Consider the following 21,981-nt stretch of genomic DNA (forward strand, 5'->3'; position numbering starts at 1 on the left):
TATCACATTTTTTTATCACATGCCTGTTTTTATCACTTTTTTTGTGTGTCTATTTTACTCCTTTGCCCTAGTGTGCCACTTCAATTAATTTTCTTTCCATAAGTATCCTTAAAGTTGCACAAATTAATAAAACAGTCATGGCAACTCTTCAGGGCTGGTCCCCTATCATTGTGACTGGAGACCAGGAAAAGTAGAGTTCTGAAAATTGTGTTATCTTTCATTGAGGCTACAAGTACTCTGGTAAACAGGGCACCCTGACCTAGATACTTGATTATAGATACCTGCTTTAGCAACTAATTTTACACCCAGGACTACTTATGTGCACTTCTAAAGACATTAATGATTTCCTAAATTTGGCCCCTTATTTGAGAAATTCAGTTTTTGTTCATCATTACTTGTAAGGCTGGACAGAAAATAAGATTTTGTTTATTTGAGAAAAAAATGAGGTTTGGGAAAAAAAATGAGGTTTCTTTTTGGCTTGGAGCAAAGTAATCTGTACAGATGTTCTTTATGGAAAGTCAGAGAGGAAGTGTGAGGCAGCCTAAATAACTAATTTATTCTATAAGCTAAAATGACCCATAGCTGAGTAAATAGGGCAGCACTCACCTGGGATATAGAATGGCACATTTATACCCCTGCTCCAGTTAAACACTACAATAAAGTATGGGATTGTATTTAATTTTCTTTTCTGCCAAAGTCATTCTAGTAAGTAAATACAGTTAGTTATTCTTCAGATCAGAGAAGTGTATAAGGGGTCTGGTCCTCTTCCTTCTCTTCTTTCATTTAGAAATAATGCTGTGAGCCTTAGGGAGCTAGCCATTAAAATATTTCCAAGCATTTGGAACAATGCAGGATTAATAAGATTTTCCTAAGATTTTTTAATTAGAATTTTGATCACTCTAATATTTTCTTTCCTTCTTATTTATATTTAACTTATATTCTGTTTAAAAGGGGAAAGAGAAATTTCTCTTTAACCAAGTTGTAGTAAAAACGTGCGAAAAGCATAACTTCACTGCTGCTCTTCATTATTTATTTTTGCATATGAAAAATGTACATTTTCCTACAAGATGCATTGGAAAGATGTGTAAGGATTTGTTCTAGTTTTTGTTTTCCTTTTCTTCACTTAAGAAAGCCGAACAAAACTGCTTTTTGAAGTGCTGTAATTGTTTAGGTAACCGATACTAAAAACCAATGACAGGATGTGAGTTTCTAATTCTGGTGATGTGCCATTGTTTTGAGGGGAAGCTGGTTTTGAAGTAGCGGTTGTAAGCACAGCAGGTGCTGGGATCTTGTAGCAGCCGGCAGAACTATCACGTGTTGGGACAAAAGTTCTCCTTTCTCTTGGTAGATATAGGGATAATATTCCCATAACCATTTCCTTGACTAATATATACAATATGCAGAGCTGCACAATTCTTGTATGTATGTATGTATGTATGTATGTATGTGTGTATGTATACATTCTGGTATTTAATGTATAAACTGCCATGTTATGACTGTGTTTGAGCTCTCCAGTACTTGGATAAATATGCAAGTGTATGATAGAGCAGAGGGAAGAAGCAACATTAAGTAGAAATGGATTTCTGAATCTTTGTCATTCAGTCTGATATGTTGGGGAATACATTTTTATTTCATGGGAAAACTGACTCATCTTCTTCAAAAATACCTTTTACTTCCATAGTGCAGTAATTCACAACGATGGTAATGCGAACTGAAACAGGAATTACTGACAACAGTACAGATGATCCCCTATGGAGTATTTCAGTCTTGCCTCCAGAAAAAAACTTTGGTGCATCTGAAACAATTGGTATCCTTCCACTGATTTCTAAGTGCAGTGAAGTGGGTTATGTTCATTTTGGGTGGACATGCAGGTACTCAGCAGCATCTGAACTCCCCAAGAGCCCAACTTCAACTTTGCAGATTCATGTCAGCAAAGGTGGCCTTGATGCAGACAGGCTCTGGCTGCTTCCTCCTGTCCTTCCTCTTTTGTAATTAATCTAGCAGTTTGAACAAAATGCAGAGAGAGAAATTGTGTTGGCAATACTTTAATAATGTAATAAACTACTCCTGCTTACCCTGTTCCTGTCCTCCAGTAGCACATGCATATGCTTGCAAAATGAAATGGATTCAAACTTAGATTGCATATATATAATTTTCCTGTTTAAAGTAACCTTCTCTTTCCTAATACTGAAAGGCAATACTGCATGGTATCCTGCATCTTAAGAGCTGCATTGTCAAAGCTTTACTTTTCTTGTGAAAATATTAATCTTTATCTTATTGAACTTGAAGGAAGATATGCTAGAATAGCTTGAAATCTTTGAAAGCAAAAGCAAGGGAAAAACTCCTTTCATTTTAGTACTGTCCTCTATATGCTGATATTTTGTGGAATATGATCGTTGTGAAATGCAAAATAATTATTTTCAAAAGTATTCATATTTTCCCCAGGGACATAATCTCTGACAGAGATGATTTAACATCACCCATCCAAACAGAGACTGAACACTTACATGGAAATTAAATAATTTTAGCCTACACAGAAGTTCTGTGGTCTAATTATACTGGGGGCACGGGAGCACCACTGAGAGCCCTCCAGCTCATCACTTCCATAAACAGGCTCTCAAGAATGACTTCATGTCAGTAAAGTCTTTACAACTGAGCAGACTAAAAAAAAAATTCTAATTTCTTGTAGATGTCAAAAAAATTTGAAAGTCTATTTTGAGCTGCTGATGAATGTGGGGTATACCTCCAGGCTCACCCTAGACTTACAGAATTTATGGGCATCTGTAATTTGAAATAGTACAAAAGAGGCAGAAACAGGGATGAAAACCTCTGAGTAGTTCAGACAACAAACTGGTTCAGCAGAACACACTTTCAGCTAGTTTATATCTCCCCTTCTGCTGGAATGTGGCTAAACAAGATTGGGCAGGGAAAAAGAAAAGTGACAGTGCAAGACTAGGATGGGAGAAGAGAGAAAAGCAAGATTGTAACAGAGGTTTGGTCCAGATGCAGAATGTGTTTTCCTGCCCCTCATTGATGCAGTTGGGCAAAATGAAAATTTTAGGAACTTCATTCCTTGAGTTTGCAGAGTGCTAAGGTTACATGCCAAGCTAAGTAAAATGTAACACTGAGTCCCCTCTTTTAAAATAAAAGTACAATAGAATTTTTAGTCCTGTCTTCATACCTGCATTGAAATAGTCATATTGAGATATATTTTCTTTTTTTTTCTTTTCATTTTGCCATTGATAGGTTGAGCCATTGATCCAGAAAGGCCACGAGAACCTGGTGCACCACATCCTGCTCTACCAGTGCAGCAGCAATTTGAATGACAGTGTTCTGGACTATGGACATGAGTGTTACCACCCCAACATGCCAGACTCTTTTCTGACATGTGAGACAGTCATTTTTGCTTGGGCCATTGGAGGAGAGGTAGGATGAATGTCTGTCTAGCATGGTTCATCAACGGGGCTTTGTGAGGGTGTGTATCATCATGGAATTTCTTCTCAGTATATTAGTGATTACTTAATGTCTATTTTTAATGGTACAGGATCACAGTCCCTAAATGCCTCACAAGGACGTCCTCAACCTCCTCTTGGCCTTTCAAGTATGAAATGCAGTGGTAATCCTGAGTGACAACCCAAAAGTAATGAAAATAGTAGAGGGGGAGTTGATGCCTTAGGGGAGAAAGATAGCTTTGGAGCAGGGAAATCTGTTGCTGTATCATCTTGTCCCATCTGATGTGGAAATTGCCTCCAGCAATGACCAGTGCCTGCTACCTGTGGATAAGGGCAGAAAAAAAAGCAGTGTCTGTAGGTGACTTCATAAAAGACACAGAGGCACAACTGTCTAAATTAAGTTATACATAAATTTGATTAATTTTGTACCTCACCAGGACCTGGTTTCACTGTTGCCCCATTCAGGCATATGATTCTGAAATTTCCTACCTGTCCAAAGAAACGTCATTTCTATGTAGGAGAGATCCTATGTCAGTGCAGAGCCAGCATAAGGACCACTTTGCTTATGGCAGTGGGGCATATCTACAGCAAATACAGGCTGTGATGCCGTGCTTACCCCAGGCTGTTTGCAGCTTATTTCATGTTAATTTAGGCTGCAGTTAATGCTTTCAGCTGACATAACACAGCACGACTGCCAAAAGAATCACAGCTCTTTATGCCCTTGATTCACTCTGTGCCCACCCAAATGATGGTCTGGGCACAGAGAGGGACTGGGGTGATGATACTTTCTGGAACCTTCATTTGCCAGCCTGCAGTCCAAAACCATCTGCAAATGCTGCAATGTGAGGAAGCAAGAGTTGTTAAATGGGCCCATCAAAAGAAGTTCAATCCACTACAAGCATAATCCCTGGTGTATGCTGGGGTATCCCTGGTGTGTGCATTTTTGCCACCAGCTATGCTCTGACCTAGTATTTGTACTTCCAGCTGTCTTAATCTAAGTGAAATTAAGAATTCATACAAATAATTTATTATTTTACATGCTCTATGGAAGCTTTTGCAAGGATCATCCTGTTGTTAAAGACCTGTAGAGAGGAATCTGACAGATCTGGGTTACATTCAGGTTTGCCCAAGTACTCATTTCACTAACCTTCGCTTACCCTTATGTAGAATGAAGGTGATAATAATTTTTACTGTATACTACAATTAATTCATTAATGCCCATCAAGCATCAGAAAGCTGGAATCTCAAATTGCACAGTTCAGAAAGTTAGAATGTCAGACTGCATATTAAAATATTAGCTAAATACTATAAAATTATGCAGATTAATTCCAATTAAAGTGAATTTGGTAAATGAGTTCACTTCGTAGATACTGGTATTTTAGTTTGAACCGGGAGTGAGATCTCCCAGTTACAAAGCTTTGTTTATCATCATGAGTGGTTTGAGAATTTGCACAGGCCTCTGTGGGATGAAGTTGCCATAAATGTGCAGGGGTGAACCCAGCACCTTTAGCAATAAATGGGGTTCAGTGCATGAGACGTGACCAGAGCTTGTCCAGAGAAGCATCATTCGGGGGCAGTGGGTCCAGCACAAGCTGTTTCACTGTTGTCTTGCCAGTAGAAACGTAGCCATAAAGATCACATTTATTGTCCAAATCATTTTACTTGGAATACAGTTACTTGTGCACAAAAAGCAAGTTAATTACATGCAACCTCAGTATTCCCTGGAAATTACTGCTTTTAGAAGCTGAGAACATTTAAAATGTTGATTCGCTTCTTCATAAGGGTTTTATTGTCAGACTATGTGCTTGGTGATGCAATGTTTGTAAGTTTAAATTTTTCTTTTCTGTTCAAACAATAAATACAGAATAAATAATCATAAGATCACAGGATAACACAAGTTGGAAGGGACCTCAGGAATTTATAATCCAGCCTCCTACTCAAAGCAGGGTCAGAGGTGAGGTTAGACTATTTTGCTCAGAGCCTTGTCCTCTGAGAAGCATGGGATCTACTATTTTATATTGACATAGTTATTAAGTTTATTGAGTACATAAGAGGTATATTTTATCACAAGGCCATGTTCAGAAAGCTGTAAAAGAATTTATTTTTGTAAATTGTATCATTAATATGATCATATCATTGCAAGAAGGAATCAATGTACTCACAAAGAGAAATTAACTCTTAACTATGGCAAAAAATACCTTAACTCTGTATTGATTTCTGTGTGTATTGATTTCCAGGGCTTCACCTACCCTCCTCATGTTGGGTTATCCATTGGCACAGCAGCTGACCCTCTGTTTGTCCTTATGGAGGTGCATTATGACAACCCATCATTCACGGAAGGTTTGTGGCCTCACACGCCTTAAAACATGCCAGGCTGGAAAATGCACTACACACAAGTGCTCGTGCCTGCACTGCATGGCAAACAGAGCAAATAAAAAGCTGAGGGTTATTTTTTCCTGATCAATAGCTCCTGGTTCACATTGTTTTTCCCACTGCCCTTGAACTTTTTTTTTGTAGTATTTTTTTAGATAAACATCTACCTGAACTGTTGGCAGTTTCTGAAGTAGAAGTGTAGGCTCAGCTTTCTAGACCATTCACACAGTAAAATCAGTTTATCTTAAAAGATAAGCTTTTAATTTATTATAGTGTTTTAAAATTGTTCTTTCTTCCTGAATTTAATTTATATTTAAAAGAAGTAAAAGGAAGAAACCAAGGATCCCAGGAAAATCAGGGGAACTTTGAAGATGCCTTAGGGACAGAAACTCTTTTGTTCTGAAGTGGAAGTTTATTAACCTACTGTACCTGAGAATATTGTGGTGATTGCTACATAAGACCCGAGTAAAATCCAATGCAGCATAGTATACTGGCCTTTCTCTACACCCCTTTGTTAAAATAGTATTTGCTATGTGGGCTATGGCTTTCTCTCTTACTGTTGTTTGCCATCTTCATCTTTTAAATTAATTATCCTATTTTTTTTCATTTAGTGACAGACTCTGTACTATCAGCATGTGGGATACAATAAACTTCATTTACATCCTTGATACTGTATGCTTTTTTATCAAAAGTTGTATGAAAGCCCAAGAAGTCACATGCTGAGAAACCATGTTTTATTATGTTGTGTCCCTAAATCCATAATTTTGTTTTAATTGACTGTGCTGTATGATAGTGTTGGTTTAGTCGAAGTAAAACATAGGAAAAACTGGAAATCAGTAATGTTTTGTTTCCTTTTAAACAATAGGAACAATTTTGCCTTGTTAGGACAGTCCCAGAAGAGCTGGGAAAATTCAGACAGCGTAGGCAGAGCAGGGTGTTTGTAATCCAGGTCATGCTTCGCCTCCTCCCTGGCAAAATACACAGTATGAGATCGTGCCAGCAGTACAGGAGAGTAGACCTGGGTGCTCCATCTGCTCCAGGTTCAATTCTCCTGACACAACATCAAACCTGCTGCTGGGTGACCTTCCTTTGTGTGTTTTGGCACCTGCATGTGCCCAGTTTGGGTCTTGTGGTGAAAGGCTGCACTGTTTGCCTCACAGTGTGACCTGGGATAGTGTTTTCCTAAGTGACTCAGATTGGTAGTGACTTTTGGCTCCCAGATAGGAGGAGTTGAAACATTTTTTAGTTTAACACGGATGGGTTTTACTGTTTCTGGTTTTGTAGTCCTTAACACTTATTTCTCATTTGAAAAATGGCCTCTTTTGAGATTGTTTATCAGAAACTCTGACATAACAGAGTTGTGTCATATATAAGAGTGTCTGACATTTAGATGTTAACAATGTCTAAAAATTTCTGAAGCAGAAATAGCACAAAGGAAAAATTCAAGTTGATGAGGTTGCACAAATATCTCCAGGAAGGAAGGGAGTATGGCTTCCCAAATGCTAAAGCTGGGATGCTGTGGGACATGATATATCACCTTAAATGTGACTCATATGTTGCAGGAGGTCTCATGGCTGATTTCCATTCTTAATTGGCCATGCACAGTTCATATCCTTTATTCCTTAATAATTATATGCACTATTCCATCTTAGGTATTTTAGTGGCTGGGTAACAGTCCCTGCTCTGTCCCTCTGCCATTTGCTTATCTTAAAATAGACTGCTGATATCATATTGAGGTAAAAATTGGCTTCAAGCACTGCTATGTCTGTTTTGTTTTGTTTTTCAGAAGACTAATATAGGTCACTAGGAAGCATCTTACCTTCCCTGAGATATTTGACATATTTTCTGCATTTCTCACTTTCAAAATTGAAATTATTTAAGTTACTATCCAAAAATACAAAGAAATTAACAGATGAACTAACAGAATATAGTTCCTGTGCAAACACAAATTAATCCCTTTTTTTGTGTATATCTTTTAATGTATATAATGTATATAATAGAAGACAAATATTCTAAGCATTTAGATGGTAAAGGCAACATAAATTATTATCATATGCACTAACAAACACATATGGCTAAACATATGTGGGTGAACAAAATAGATTTGTATTATTTTGACTCTTAACCACACAGTCTCGAAACAGCAGGCTTTGGTTCTTTAAACTAATTTTTGAAATAAAGATAAGTCCTTGAGTCAGGACAACATTAAAGTACTCCGCAATTCTCTTGTCTACTTCACTCAAGGTGGGGGTATTGTCTACAAGTCTGGGATTTAGTAAGGCAATTTTCATGTTTAATTGATGCTCTCTTAATTGGAGAGATTGTAAAAGGGATGTATTTTTCATCTCAGATAGGCTGGAATGTAACAGGCAATCCAAAGCAAAGGGAAAATACAATTAATGGTAGGACCCAAGATGAAGAAATAGATAAAATTCTCAAGTAGAAGATGACATGTGGCTTGAAAATTTTAAAAAGAGAAAACCACATATGGTTTCACTAATTTCCATGTTATAGAGGTGCATTCCTTGATTTTCATGTAGAAACTTTATCACAAAGCATGAGAAACATGAAGCAATTTGGTCTGGTTTTTTTTCTCCTTTAAAAAACTGATTTTTAGCCATGGCTAACTGTGTTCTTTTGTTGCAGGCTTGATAGATAACTCTGGTTTGAGGCTAATTTATACTCCAGTTTTAAGGAAATATGATGCTGGGGTTATTGAAGCCGGTCTTTGGGTCAGCCTCTTCCACAACATCCCACCGGGCATGCCTGAATTCGTGTCAGAGGGTCACTGCACACTGGAATGTCTGGAAGAGGTATGTCCTTTGCTTGAATCCACTGGTTTTCGTTCATGGAAATAGTTGGAAGAGTCACTTGAACTTCTTGGGAGGATTGATAGTTACAGTTAAAAGATATGAGCAAAGGCGTTTGATGGTACATGTTGTCCTCCAAAATGTTGTCTTCTTCAACTGGGTACTTCGCATGCTCACTACTCAGGCTGCTTTATTTATTTGAGTAACAATGGATGACACAGTGTTTCAATTTTGTGTTCAATATGTAAGCATACACTGCTTTCTGTGGCAAAACTATTAATAACTTGGAATAGCTAGCCCAGAAAAAAAGGTTGAGACCAATTCAGACCTGGGCAGGTGCAAAAGGCTTCTAACGATGAAGTGAAAGCATGAAAGGTATTCTTACACCAACCACAGAAACTGAAGACCTGAACAAGTTTTACATTTATTAAGTATTTGGTTTCATTAAGACAACTTAAATATCTCTGCAGGCAATGGAAGTATTATCTAAAATTTGTGGTGACTGTATAATGGGAGATTCTCATATACTTTATCATCTACAGAGGAAGGTTGAATTAATAACATGGTTTAAAATGAAGGCCAAATTAGATGCAAAATTTAGATTTGTTCTTGGTGATTTTAAATGTTGTGTATTGCCTTGGCATTTTTCAGCCTTAAAACTCTTGCTTTATCCATTATTGTGAGGTTTCTGACCCCAGGGCTGTTCTCAAAAGGTATTGTGATAACAGATTATTTCTACCTTGAGCTCTGAACAAGAATCAAAATTGAGCATACTCAATGCAAAGTTTAAGATCAGTAGATGTCAGCTAGAATGAGAGTGATGTCAATTTGTGTCAATTTGGAAAAATTAATTTGCAGAAGTTTTTGACCTGGAAAAAATTGTACATGTAAACTTCCAATATTTCATTACCAGTTCACTTAAAGATGGAAAGTAGAGGATGTTACAACTACAGCCTTTCAATTTAAAGTGCATCTCTTGGCATCATTCATAGCTGCATAGAAATTCCTTTTCACAATAAACATCCACATTCATTAATATCAGTCATTATCACCAAAATAATGTGCAGGTTTTAGTATGGTTCCCTTGGAAGTCTTTAAACCATTGCGAATTATTTGCAGTCCAGTTGATTTTAATTTTAAAAAATGTGTGCATTAGGAGTAAAAACATGTTTTTGTTATAAAAATAATCACAGAAAAAACCCTAGCCTTTTTTGTACATAAACCCTGAATTTCACTTACAGTTTTGGTTTTGCTCCAGACTGCATTTTTCAGTAAACTGAGCGAATTCAAAATGCATTAATGAATGCATTTTCACTCTCTTTGTAGATGGCATTAGATTTGCATTAGATTACTTTGGATTTGGGAACACTGATGGAGTTGGTTTCTCTTGGGCAGGCTCTAGGTGCTGAGAGACCTGCTGGGATTCAGGTGTTTGCTGTACTTCTCCACGCTCACCTTGCTGGCAGAGCTATCAGGATGCGCCACTTCCACAACGGCGAGGAGCAGAAGCTCCTTGCTTATGACGACGAGTTTGACTTCAACTTCCAGGAGTTTCAGTACCTGGAAGAAGAAAGAACCATCTTGCCAGTATGACACTCTTAATTCTTCTACTGAAAGTGTTTAAGAGATCATGTACCTTACATTTTCTCACCTTTAGGATTAAATTTGCTACAGAGTTTCTAAGTGTAGCATCATAGAATTCTTGAATGTTCTGTTAATTTTACCACTTATTGCAGAGTCACTAATGCATTAAAGTTTCAGTGTCTCAGGAGTGTCCACTTGGGTCACCACAGAACTGGCTTGGCTCACCAAATCAAGCTATTCTTTGGGTATGTTTGATATCCATAATAACCTGATTTGAACTTTACTATCACAAATGTTTGAACAAAGTAGATTAGAAAATCCTTTGTGTGCCTGGCTGTACCATCTTTGTGCATCCAGAAAGATGAATAATGGAAATTCTACCCTATGGCTTTACAGAGCTGTGGGACCAAGTAGCATATCCTCAGCATTTGGACACAACAGGTATATAGCCTTACAAACATGTTTAAAAATCTTCTGTTTATTTCACAGTTTTTCTTGTTGGGAGCCAAACTCCATGCTCATGTTCCACCTGATGTTTCACTAGCAAACAAAACCCTTTGAAAGAAGAAATCATACAACTCTATCTACTGTATTCCTGAAAATAATGCAACATAACTTGCAGAAATATTCCAACTGCAATTATATTATAAAGCGGTAGCTAGGCATAGGTATTGCATGAAAAGAGTCTATGTTTTTTGTGGGTCACTCATTTAAAAATTATTCACTCTTCTTCCTTTCATCCAGTATATTTTTTAAGTTTTGGCATGATGACACATATTTTAGTGCTGCAAAGTCTGGGTGCTCCAGGTCTGGCCAGCAGAGCAGCTTGTGCTGGTGCATGTGAACAAGCATGTTATTAAATTGCCAGATGCAAAATGTCAAAAAATGGATTTTTTTTTACAATTGGAATCACTAAGGGAGAAGGATCTGAAAATACCATTGAAATGACAGAACAAGTATGGTCAGGAGCCCCATGGTTTAAACTTCGGGGGCTTCTCTTCAAGCCCCTTTCTCTCTTATGTCTCTTCTCCCACACAGTGAGACTTTGATATTTGTACTTTAAAGACAAAAAGCTAAAATGCTAACTTTATAATTTAATTTCTACACCAAAACCTGGATATTCAAGCGCAGAATTTACTCTTTGAAGTCAAATTGTCTGTAGTCTAGGGGCTTCAAAGACAAACCAGTGTTACCTCCTTCAGGAAGGGAGGTTGAAGGTTTTAGGAAGAGTTGAAGATTTTAGGGCTGGCAGAGGATGACAAGTTTGCAGAGAAATCCTGTAATATTTTTAGGCAAATCCATGCAATTACAGCAAAAGGCCTCTTAAAATTCATGAACATAAGGGAATAGACAACAGAAAAACTATAAAGGGTATCTGATAGTAACAGCAACTTGACAAAAAAGCCAGCTCAAGTAGAAGATGGAATTCTTTCTCTGAAGAGAACCATTTTTATGCCTTTCATTGATTTCATCTTATGCAAAACTAGCAGTGCAGCTTTACATACGTGATCCAGTGTAATTCAGAGAAAAGTTTAATCAACTAATAGTGTGATTTTGCATGTAAGTTCTTGTTATTCTCTTTTTCTATAAGCTCCCCCAAGAGTGTATCCTTCTTCCAGCTTGTGGAGTCCAGGTTATATTTTTCTTCACATAGTAGCACTCTCTTCTCCATTTGGAAGCAGCTGAACTAGTCTCACAGAAGGAACAATTTTAGTGAATGTTATCCATTCTGTAAGATAGGAGAGCCAGAGACCTCAGTGTTGGGAACAGAGTATTCCCACTGGAAGCAGTGATACTGTGCCAGCTCACGCTACTTCAGAAACCTCTGTCTCCACTTGGCTGACATGAGGCTGACGCACCTTCTTCCAGCAGTCTGGAGCACAGATTGTGCTGGCCTTGATCTAGAGAAACAGCCTGTAGGAAAGGAGGAATTCTCAGCCTTTGAAGGGTGATCTGTTTTTTTTAAGGGAAGTATAATGGTTGATAAAGGAAGATGATGATACAAAAAAATCTACTTGATTATCATGGTGATTTTCAGATTTGTACTTGATTAGGTACAGAGAGGGAAAGTATTAGCAAACAGTAGATCAGTTTGTCAAGACACCAAAAAGTTATTTGTGCTTGAGAAGGTAAGTATTCAGCCTTTCCCATATGTATCTGTCAATGTAGTGAAGTCTTTGCCTGCCACTCCTCTACTCCCAGGCTTGGCAGAGTTATAGCTGTTTTTGTGATGTGGAAAGCCTTCTTTTCCTCATTTGCCAAATATTTCTATTGAAGTTGGAAGTGTAAATTAGCCTGGGTAAAGTAGCACTGGATGAGTTTTGGAGTGAGAATAATTTGTATACATTGTCTACTGTATAATTTTCCAGAAAATTGGATCATAACTGGATATCTTCATTTCTATTTAAAAAGAAATCCAGACAACACTCTTAATAAGGTTATGTTTAATTCCATGGGCGATCTCTGAGAATCTGGGATAATATAAATGCTAAGTGCCAAGGCCTAGTGGCACATGGCAATTACCTAATTGCCTAAAACATATGGCAATTACCTAATCCTTCACTCTTTCAAAAAGTCATATCCACTCCTCTGATATTTATTTCTTAAATGCTTGCTGCCATCTGTGGTTACCTGAAGCTGATGTTGATAAACTTCAGAACTGTGAACTTCCTCAATTTTACATTTCAGGGGGATAATTTAGTGACAGAATGCCACTACAGTACTGTGGACCGAATTCGCATGACATGGGTAAGCAATATTTTGGTAGATCAAAATAAGTACACAGATAATACTGGGGACTAAAACCTTTCTCATAGAACACTACTTTTAAAAAGTGAATTTACTTGCTAATACCTGTGTGCACATAATTATTTATTGTCTTTCCTTTCATAGATTCTTACGTTTTAAAGTCATCAGAACTATTGTGATCTTAGTCTGATCTCTTGCATAAGGCATTAATGTGACCAGTTTATAAAAATAAGCAGGTCAGCTCACAAAAAATCCTTAGAAGTCAAACTTTTCTAGCATAGGGGGTGCTTTCTTCACAACATTTATTAATATACAAATTCTGTGTACTCTAATGAATTATTTTTATGAACTTTTTACACATTTTTCCCTGAATTTGCAATTTCCAGTTCTTATGTGTTGATTTTTAGATAAGCTGTGACCAGGATGTTTCTTGATTTTTTATTTAGTTTTGTGCCTAACATAGAATCCAGGCAGAATGGAGGTGCTTTGTGTTGGGAAGAGGAGTTGAGAAACCACCCCTCCCTACCCAGCTCTGGTTTGGCATGGGGCAGAGCACAGCCTCCCAGAAACAGACTGACTGGCTAACAGAGGCCGGGCACTGGCCATTGCAATGCAGTCACTGGATTTTGGAAGTAAATTTGGTTACTTGGACATGAGCTGGACTGTGCCAGTTGGCTGGGAACATGTAGAGTGATGCCAAACCCACTTTGCCTATGGGAGGGAAATAGTGCCAGGATCTGATTCCACTTCCTGGGGAGTAGATGGATCCAGACCTCTGGGAAGTGAGACATGAGAGGTGTTGGTTTTGCAGGGAAGAACTGTTCCTGGCATCCAGAGAGCAAACAAAGGGATACTTCTCCCTGAATGATGGCTTGCATGTAGGCACATGCAGCAGTTATTTAATGAAAAGCAAAAGAACAAGAATGAAGGCTTTTGAGTTTTGTCCTGTTTTCCTGTATGGTGACCACACTAACTCTAGGCTCATGTGTTTTGTTTTCTCCATTCCTATTCCTGTGGTTCTGTGAGACTTGTGGAACTGTTCCCACCCAGGATTTAGGAACATGCCGTTTATAATCTTGTCCATGTTTACCAAGATTAATTTTAAGTTAGTTGTTTGCCTCATGGTTCTCAATGGAAGACTGTTTAAAAGTCAGTTTCTTCTGTTAGCTAGAAATGTTATTCTAATTACTGATTTTATAATGCATGTTCATTTTTGCTTGAGTCAACATTATCTGTTAACATAAATAATTATTTTCTTTCTTGGTCTTTATTGGCATATGTACTTACAACCTGAGTTCACATAGATTCATATTCCATCCCAGCCTCCATTTCACTAGGCAAAGCTCACTTAATTTCTTATTAAACAGATTAATTCTCCTAAAATATTTTTTCTTCTTCTGTTCCACGTTCCTGAACCATGGAAAATCTAAGTACCTCGGGGGCAACTGAAAACAAACCTGAACTTTCAGATAGTACACTTCAATATAATATGAGCCTTTCTTTATCCACAGTTGCTCTTCCTGATATCTTTTAACTTAGAAGCTATTGCTTGAGCATCCAGGGTATTTTGTAATTATGTAATAACCTCTAGCTACTTGATAACCTCATATACAAGATAAACTTGTCAAATTGGGCTCCTGGTACACCTCCCATTAGCATATAAATGGTAATCAGTGATTTAATCTGTGGGATTCCAGTGCTACCCTGATTAAAGAAAAATCCCATTTTCAGGGTGGTCTGAGCACCAGGAATGAAATGTGCCTGTCATATCTGCTCTATTACCCGAGAATCAACCTCACCCGGTGTGCAAGTATTCCAGATATAATGGAACAGCTCCAGTTCATTGGAGTTAAGGAAATCTATAGACCAGTCAGGTACGTAAAATGCTTATGAATATATGCAGCACCTCTGCTTCTGTCTATGGGATTCTTGGATCATTTTTATACAACTTTTCTTTCTTTCTGGTAGAAAGAAAAGTAACATGGTCACTCATGCCCCTTTTTTTGGTCAATATGCTATGCTGCTATTTCTCCTGCCAAATTATTTGGCATATTTTTTCCTTCTGATAAAAAAGAAGTTTCTTCTTTTAAGGAAATAATACTATTCACATTGGGGTTTTTTTTTTTGTTTGTTTGTTTTCACCACACACATCTGTAAAAAGGCTATATATCAATATTTTAAATCTATCAATTAATTAAAACATGTCAATGTTTCATATATAGAGAAATAATTTTGAAAGGAGTTTGTGAGCGTGGCTGTTGAATTTCCCTGGTTAGATTAGTTGACAGGAATTCTGAGAATAAAAATGTGTTCCTTATAGTACTTAAAATTGAAACATCTCAACAGCAGATTGTAAACAGTAATAACAGTCATTAGTGGAAAGTTCCCAAATGAATGAAATACAGAAAAATAATCAAACTATAAAAAGTTGAATGCATATTTTGTGGTGAAAGGTGGATTACATTTGTTTTGTTAGTTGCACTAAACTGAGGTAATAGTCAGATTTTAAAATGAAATGGATAGACTAATAGTGTGTCATCACAAATTTTAAGAGTTGTCTTTGCTTATGCATTTTATCTTAACAAACCATATAAAACTATAATTGCAAAATAATTTGACATACAGGCTTAGAGGTCTTAGCTCTGAAACTTATATTCAAGGAAGAAGAGTTTGAAGGAAGTTACAGTGCAATAATGTCTACATAATTTTCCACACTATTTCCATTTACAACCTCTTTTAATACATGGAGAACAGAGTTTCTATATTAGTCCTATCTAAAAGAGTCTTTCTGAGCTTAGAAAGAAAATATTCTAACAAATGTATGCTCTCTTGAGTGTTCATTCATGATAACTGTACTTAAGGAAAAAATGCACATTTGGCCTGGGGAAATAAAGATGTTCTGAATACAGTAAGTATGCAGACTGTCTGCCACAAATGGAATAGTAATTAGAATAGGAGATTATTAATGCCTCTAGTATTTATGACCTAATCCACAATTCTTGTTTCATTAAACTCTGTCAGCCTAAGGATATGTGACCTGATCCTCATCTCTCTTGTGTCAGTCTAACACTAGAATTGCTTCACTGACTCTTCCAAAGTCTCTCTTGACTTACACACAAATGCAAACTAGGGGTAGGAACAAGGCATTGTGCCTCACTTTAAAACATGTTTTCCTCTATCTGGTGGCACAGACAATGGTTTAAATCATGAGGAGCAGAGATGAAAGTGATTGAGCCACAGTAGTTGCCCATTACCAAAATACTTGGTAAAAAATACAGCTTCCATGCCTAGATGTTGAGTGGAGCAGAACTCTCTCATAGGCAATTTCCCCAAAGCTAGTGGGAGACAGCCTACTGCAAGATAACACAGATCTGTCTGAAGTGTTCTGGAAAGATAACTCATGCTCCAATCACAGTATTAATTACTTGATAAAGTTTTAGATACTTTTGTTCTTCCACTAGCTGAATTGACTTTGTACTTGTAAAAGTTTGATCCCTCCACCATGTTGTTTCTGTTTATCTCAGCAAAGTCAAACAAAGAGAAAGCAGAAACTATGGAAAAGGTTTGTTTGTTTTTTAATTTTCCTTTGTTACTTTTTAAAGTTTTCTTTACTAAATGAAAGACATAAATTCTCATTTCTTGCCTTTTAATATTTTCAGCTGGTGGGAAGTGAGATTGTCCCCATTTGTTCATGGGAAAGACTCCCACACTTTGACAGATAGATCTTTCAGAGCAGTGCAGCAGGTCTCTAAGCTACCTCTGGCCAAAAATGGCCTTGCAGCCAGCTTGTAGGAATATGCCAAAGGGAATGTCCACAACACCAGTTATTTTCTGCTGCCAACCAGTGCATAACAGAGCAACCCCTGTGCTAGGCTCAGTTTTGACCTGAGCTCAGCAGAACCATCTGGAAGCAGCTTTCTAATGGCAAAGGTATCTTGGCAACCTGACCTGCCAAACCTAGGAGAGGGTGTGGCTTTCTTTTGGTTCTGTTTTTTTAGGAAGTTACAACAGATGATCTGCTTTGTATTGCTTATGCATTCAGTTTGTAGATCAGAGAAGAGCAATGTGAGTCTTGAAGTCCTTCATTTCTAAAAGCATCTGGCAGCAAGTACTAATCTGCGGACAGCCTTTCATAAGTCTGTCAAAATAAATGAAACTGCATCAGTTTTCAGTAGAAAAGTTAGTTGAGAATGTGAGCTAGGCATAATATACATAGTAGTAGTATGTTTATTTTTCTGATTATATTCTCCAAAAGTTTTCCTCATTCATTTCAACTTGATCGTTTTTATCTATTTTTTAAAATCTAACTGTTTATTTTTCTCTAGGACTTGGCCTTTCATCATCAAGAGTCCTAAGCAATATAAAAACCTGTCCTTTATGGATGCAATGAACAAATTCAAATGGTCCAGATCAGAGGGTCTCTCCTATAATCAGCTTGTGCTTAAACTACCTGTGAATGTGAGATGTTCAAAAACAGATAATGCAGAATGGTCGGTAAGTGTGTGTGTTGAAAAGGAGGTAAGGATGCCATGAAACAAATTTGATTTACTGTGTTTCAATGAATATAAATAAATATCTGATTATATATCTTCAGGATGTTTACACAGCTATATTTAATTTACATACAATAACAAATGATGAGAATGTTTTACCAGTGCTTTCACCTAACTTGAGTTCTGAAGCATTTAAAAAGAACAGAAAAGCTGGAGCTTTAATCAGCACTTGGGATCAGTAATAGGAGGATGGAGTCTTTCAGTGGGTCTGATCAGTGGGACTGATGGGAGAGCAAGCAGCTGTGTCCAGGTTAAGTGACCACGCCAGGAAGCTGTTCTACCTTGGCTGCCTCCATGGTCAGGGACTTGTGTTAGGGTCTTGCGAAGGAAGATTCAAAATCCCTAAATCAGCTTTCCTCTCTGAGACGCCTTCTAGGGGAAGCTTATTGACTGCATAGTGAAGCCTCAGGGATTTACTTTCTTAACCTGGGCTTCTAGACAATCTAAAGTTGTATGGGTACTCTTCCAATGAGTCTTGCTTTTTTAACGGTCCTAGAATTGTCTATAGTACTGGGCCAGAAAAATAAAGTTGGATAGTCTGTTTCCTTAGTGCAACTTAGTAACATTTTACCCTCCATGAGTTTACTTTCCCTATTGTCTTGATGAAAAAACCTGTAAGATAAAAATCTAATTCCCCAATAAATTATTATTTATTCTAAATATCTATTGGTATTTTACCAGGACACTGCTGAGAAAAGTTGTCATCTTTAATGTTGATGTGTGTTTATAAAGAATGGCTACTGCATGTCATATCATCGTTGAAAGGGATGCTTAAAAATATGTATTTCCCTTTGAACTCCTTTACAGACTCCAAATTCAAGGCTCTTTCTTTTTTTGAGATTTTCTGCTCAGAATGAGAGGCAGTCTCATTGTACTGGCTTATTTCCTATTATGATTTCAGTCCAGTGTAGCAGAGCTGCTGTGAGATACTACTGATACTACTTTCCTAGGAAAGGACTTCTCTCTCTTTCTCCCCACCCTAGACAATAGCTCATGGTTCCTCATAGTGTATTACACAGTCCTTTCAGGTGGTGAAGAAATTGCCCCTCCTGCAGCAGTGTTCTTGGGTTTTTCCAACATAGGTCAGACTGTTTTGCCCATTGGAGGTCAAAAAAATAATGTGTGCTATAAGTAATGAAGAGGATCTGGTTTTTTCTAGTATTATTTGTCCCATTGTAGACCTCTTGTGAAAAGTAGTTGTAGACAGACAGTACATGCAACTGTTCACCAGTTTTGGTTAAACTTCTTGATCTTTACAGCTGCTGGCTAGTAGCAGTTGCATAGCCACCCATACACTGATAATTGGTCAGAGCATAAGTTAAGGTGACGAAAAGCACAGAAATTTTATCAAGAGGGGATAGGCTGAGGTTTTTTTTAATGTTATACTTTCTGGAAAATGCTATTCCTCTTTATCTTACAGGATGAAGGAAAAATACTTACAACTTAAAGAATGTAGTCAAAGAATGAGCTCACTGGAATTGGGAATTCTTAGCTCTTCCTTAATCATAGTTTCCTTTTTCAAATGACATGGGCATGTTCTTCAAAGCTAAGATTAGGGCCTTTTCTTTTCTCTTCCCTTATTAGTGAGATTAAACTTGAATTACCATCCTCATCAAAATCAGGAACAGATTTAACCTGAATGGCTGAACAATTCCTGAGTTGTTGCAAGACAGAAAAAAATTGAAGCAGAGAAACTGAGTTGAAAATACCTTCATCCTTCTATAGAGTTGGCCTCTATTTCAGTTTTAGTTTTGTGTTGTGTTTGCTCAGTTTAAGTTAATATTCAGTTGGGGTTTCTTTCTACAGTACAGAACAATAGCAACATAGATGAAATCCCCAAAGCAAGCATATGCTGTACAGGTGGGCATTCAAACTTTCAAAAATGTGCCCAGGAACTTATTTTCTGAAAGGCTTATTTTCTTTAACATGTAGGGAGTAAATTTAGGAAAAGCAAGCTGAGCAGTGTACACAAGTGTCTCTAATTTCATGTCAAAACCGTAACAAACACATAGTTACATCAAATACCATAAAATTGCGCTGAGTTCTATGGGAAGAGTGGAAAATGGCCAGTATATAGCAATATGACACTGCTGTATGTGACCTTGCTTGAGCAGGAACATGGGACCAGATGACCTCCAGAGATCCCTTCCAACCACAACCCTTCTGTGGTTCCATGGAACAATGTGTACATAGTTTTAGCTGTTTTGTACGTGTAAGTGTGAGCCTTGCACATAGAAATGAATGCATTCAAATATCATCCTATATCCCCATAGCAGAGTGACACTTTTTCTGCCAATTTTAATTTTGTTTGACAGAAAGATGAAAAAAAAAACCAAACCTGCCAAACAACCCCACAAAACAAAATAAGGTTATTCAAATCAACCAACCAAAGTCTAACCATGCTTTACTGGAGAGGATGCCAGTGTGTACTGCTGCTCTCGAGCTGAGAACTTTGGACATGCACACTGGCTGATCATTTGGCATGCAGTATACTCATATTTTTACTGAGCTTCATGTTTCCACAATGGGAGTCACAGCCCAAGTACAAAACTCTCAATAGATTATCAGGCAAGCTGCCAATTATCTTGAGAGCAAAAAGAGTTTTCTAATCTTTTGTGACAAAACTCTGATAATTTTTTGTTATTTTAATTTCAGATCCAAGGCATGACAGCTTTACCTCCTGAAATAGAGCGGCCATACAAGACAGAGCCAGTAATATGCAGTTCATCTTCCTGTTTAAATTGCCATTTATTCCTTATCCTGTTGTGTATTGTGTACATCACAGCCAGTACCATAGGAAACACTGGGCCCTTTGTATAATAATTTTTATTCATCTGTGTTCTGTGTGCCATGCGAGTTCTGATGTGTTTGCACTGTTGCTATTGTAGATTTATTTTTTTACTTATTAATAAACTAAATTTGCCCGATCAAAACAAAATGTGTACATCCTCTGGAAACTGTGGGGTTTTTTTGTTTTCAATGTAAAATATGTATGAAACACAATAGGTGCACTGACACATTGAATATTGAAATATTTCCCTGTACTGTTTTCTTATACTTTGTCCTGCCTTTTTCACGTGGTGCTGATGCCTTAAGTTTTAGATTTCATATTTTCCAGATTCTGTACTGCATTAGTATGTAACCCTGAGCTTCATATAGAGTGTTAGCAAGTTCTCTTCACAGTTTAGTTAGACAAAACAATCCTTTACCAGCCTGAGAACCAAGGAGGCCGTTGCAGGTTCGGGCCCAAAAATCAAATTGAGGAGAGCAATCTGAGAAGATGGGACTTCATAACCTGAAGTTGTAATTGGACAATTGACCCCAATATGCAAATGGACCAAAACTTTTAAATAAGTGTGAGAGCTCGTGACATGCTGTACATCTTGGGTGTAGCCTCAGCCAGGCTCTTGTACTGCCCAAGGTGTATCCTTTGAAGGCCTTCTCATAAATACCTACTTTATTCATTTAACACTGTCTAGCCTCTGTTCTAGGCAGCCTCTCAAGGCATCGGTGCTTTCAAAGTCATCTATGTATATGGGAAAAAATAATAAACTAAAAGCAACTTAGTTAACCACATTCAGCCTGGTCTGTGTTGTATTATTTTACCTTGGTTGTAGATATCTGCAGGTAATGAAGTTACTGCTGTATGGACAGGCCTTGCAAACATATATTTGGGCATGTCTGGCTGACATGTACCATAAAGCTACAGGAAGGATTCATTCAGTGGGGGCATTTCTGGGAGCAACACAATGCAAAACCATCTCAGCTCCTGAGACATGGGAGCTATGGGTGTTAAAGGGATGAAAACACAGGCATAACCTCAAATCTCCCCATAGTGAATCCTGTACAAGTCCTTTGGCTTAGTTGGCATTTCTTTTTCCCAATCCCAGGTAGTTCAGGGTGCTCATTTGGTCTTAAGATATTTGCACAATGAATAAATCTTTGGTGAGAAGTAGGTACTCCTTTTCTAGATTTGATCTGGACAGCAGGAACAATAAAGATTTATCTCACATTTAGGCTCTGGCATGCACAGGGAACTGAGCTTGCCAGGAGCTATTGTTAGCACATGCTGAGCATTGCAATAGGCCAAACTACTGATTAAGAGGTTGTTTTTCTGTCTCATACAATGTTTTATTTATATTCAGAAATCGGCAACTTTTCAACTCGCATTCAGTGTTCAGTAGGGAAGATTCCTAAAAGAGACACAATTTATTGCTCCCCGATGAAATTTTGCCACACAATAAAAAAGAACTTTGAATTATTTTTTTTAAGTTCATTTTTGTACCCACACTGCAGTTACAGCAACAATAAAGCTATAATTTTTTCATTATTGCATAAACATTTCTGGAGTGTGGCTGTAAAAATAAGTTAGTCTGGATGCTGAGAGTGCTTCCCTGATCACTGCAACACCTGCTCTACAACTAACCTGTGTAGCCTTAGTTACATACAGGCTTTGTTATG

At 37.5% G+C, this 21,981-nt stretch overlaps 1 protein-coding gene across 4 annotated transcripts in view; it reads left to right on the top strand.

The window, feature by feature from the left end:
* Positions 1-21,096, top strand: part of MOXD1 (monooxygenase DBH like 1) — a 64,440-nt gene extending 43,344 nt beyond the window's left edge. For all 4 annotated transcript variants that reach the window (XM_088161774.1, XM_088161776.1, XM_088161775.1 and 1 more), the window contains exons 5-12: positions 3,247-3,426; positions 5,690-5,792; positions 8,472-8,638; positions 10,031-10,222; positions 12,908-12,967; positions 14,699-14,841; positions 17,293-17,461; positions 20,176-21,096. In XM_088161774.1, the coding sequence (XP_088017900.1) occupies positions 3,247-3,426; positions 5,690-5,792; positions 8,472-8,638; positions 10,031-10,222; positions 12,908-12,967; positions 14,699-14,841; positions 17,293-17,461; positions 20,176-20,340 (1,179 nt within the window). In that variant the 3' untranslated portion in view covers positions 20,341-21,096. The remainder of the gene's footprint in view (positions 1-3,246; positions 3,427-5,689; positions 5,793-8,471; positions 8,639-10,030; positions 10,223-12,907; positions 12,968-14,698; positions 14,842-17,292; positions 17,462-20,175) is intronic.
* Positions 21,097-21,981: the final 885 nt, after the last annotated feature.

Source organism: Sturnus vulgaris, chromosome 3, assembly GCF_052056855.1.
Source record: "Sturnus vulgaris isolate bStuVul1 chromosome 3, bStuVul1.hap1, whole genome shotgun sequence".
NCBI lineage: Eukaryota > Metazoa > Chordata > Aves > Passeriformes > Sturnidae > Sturnus > Sturnus vulgaris.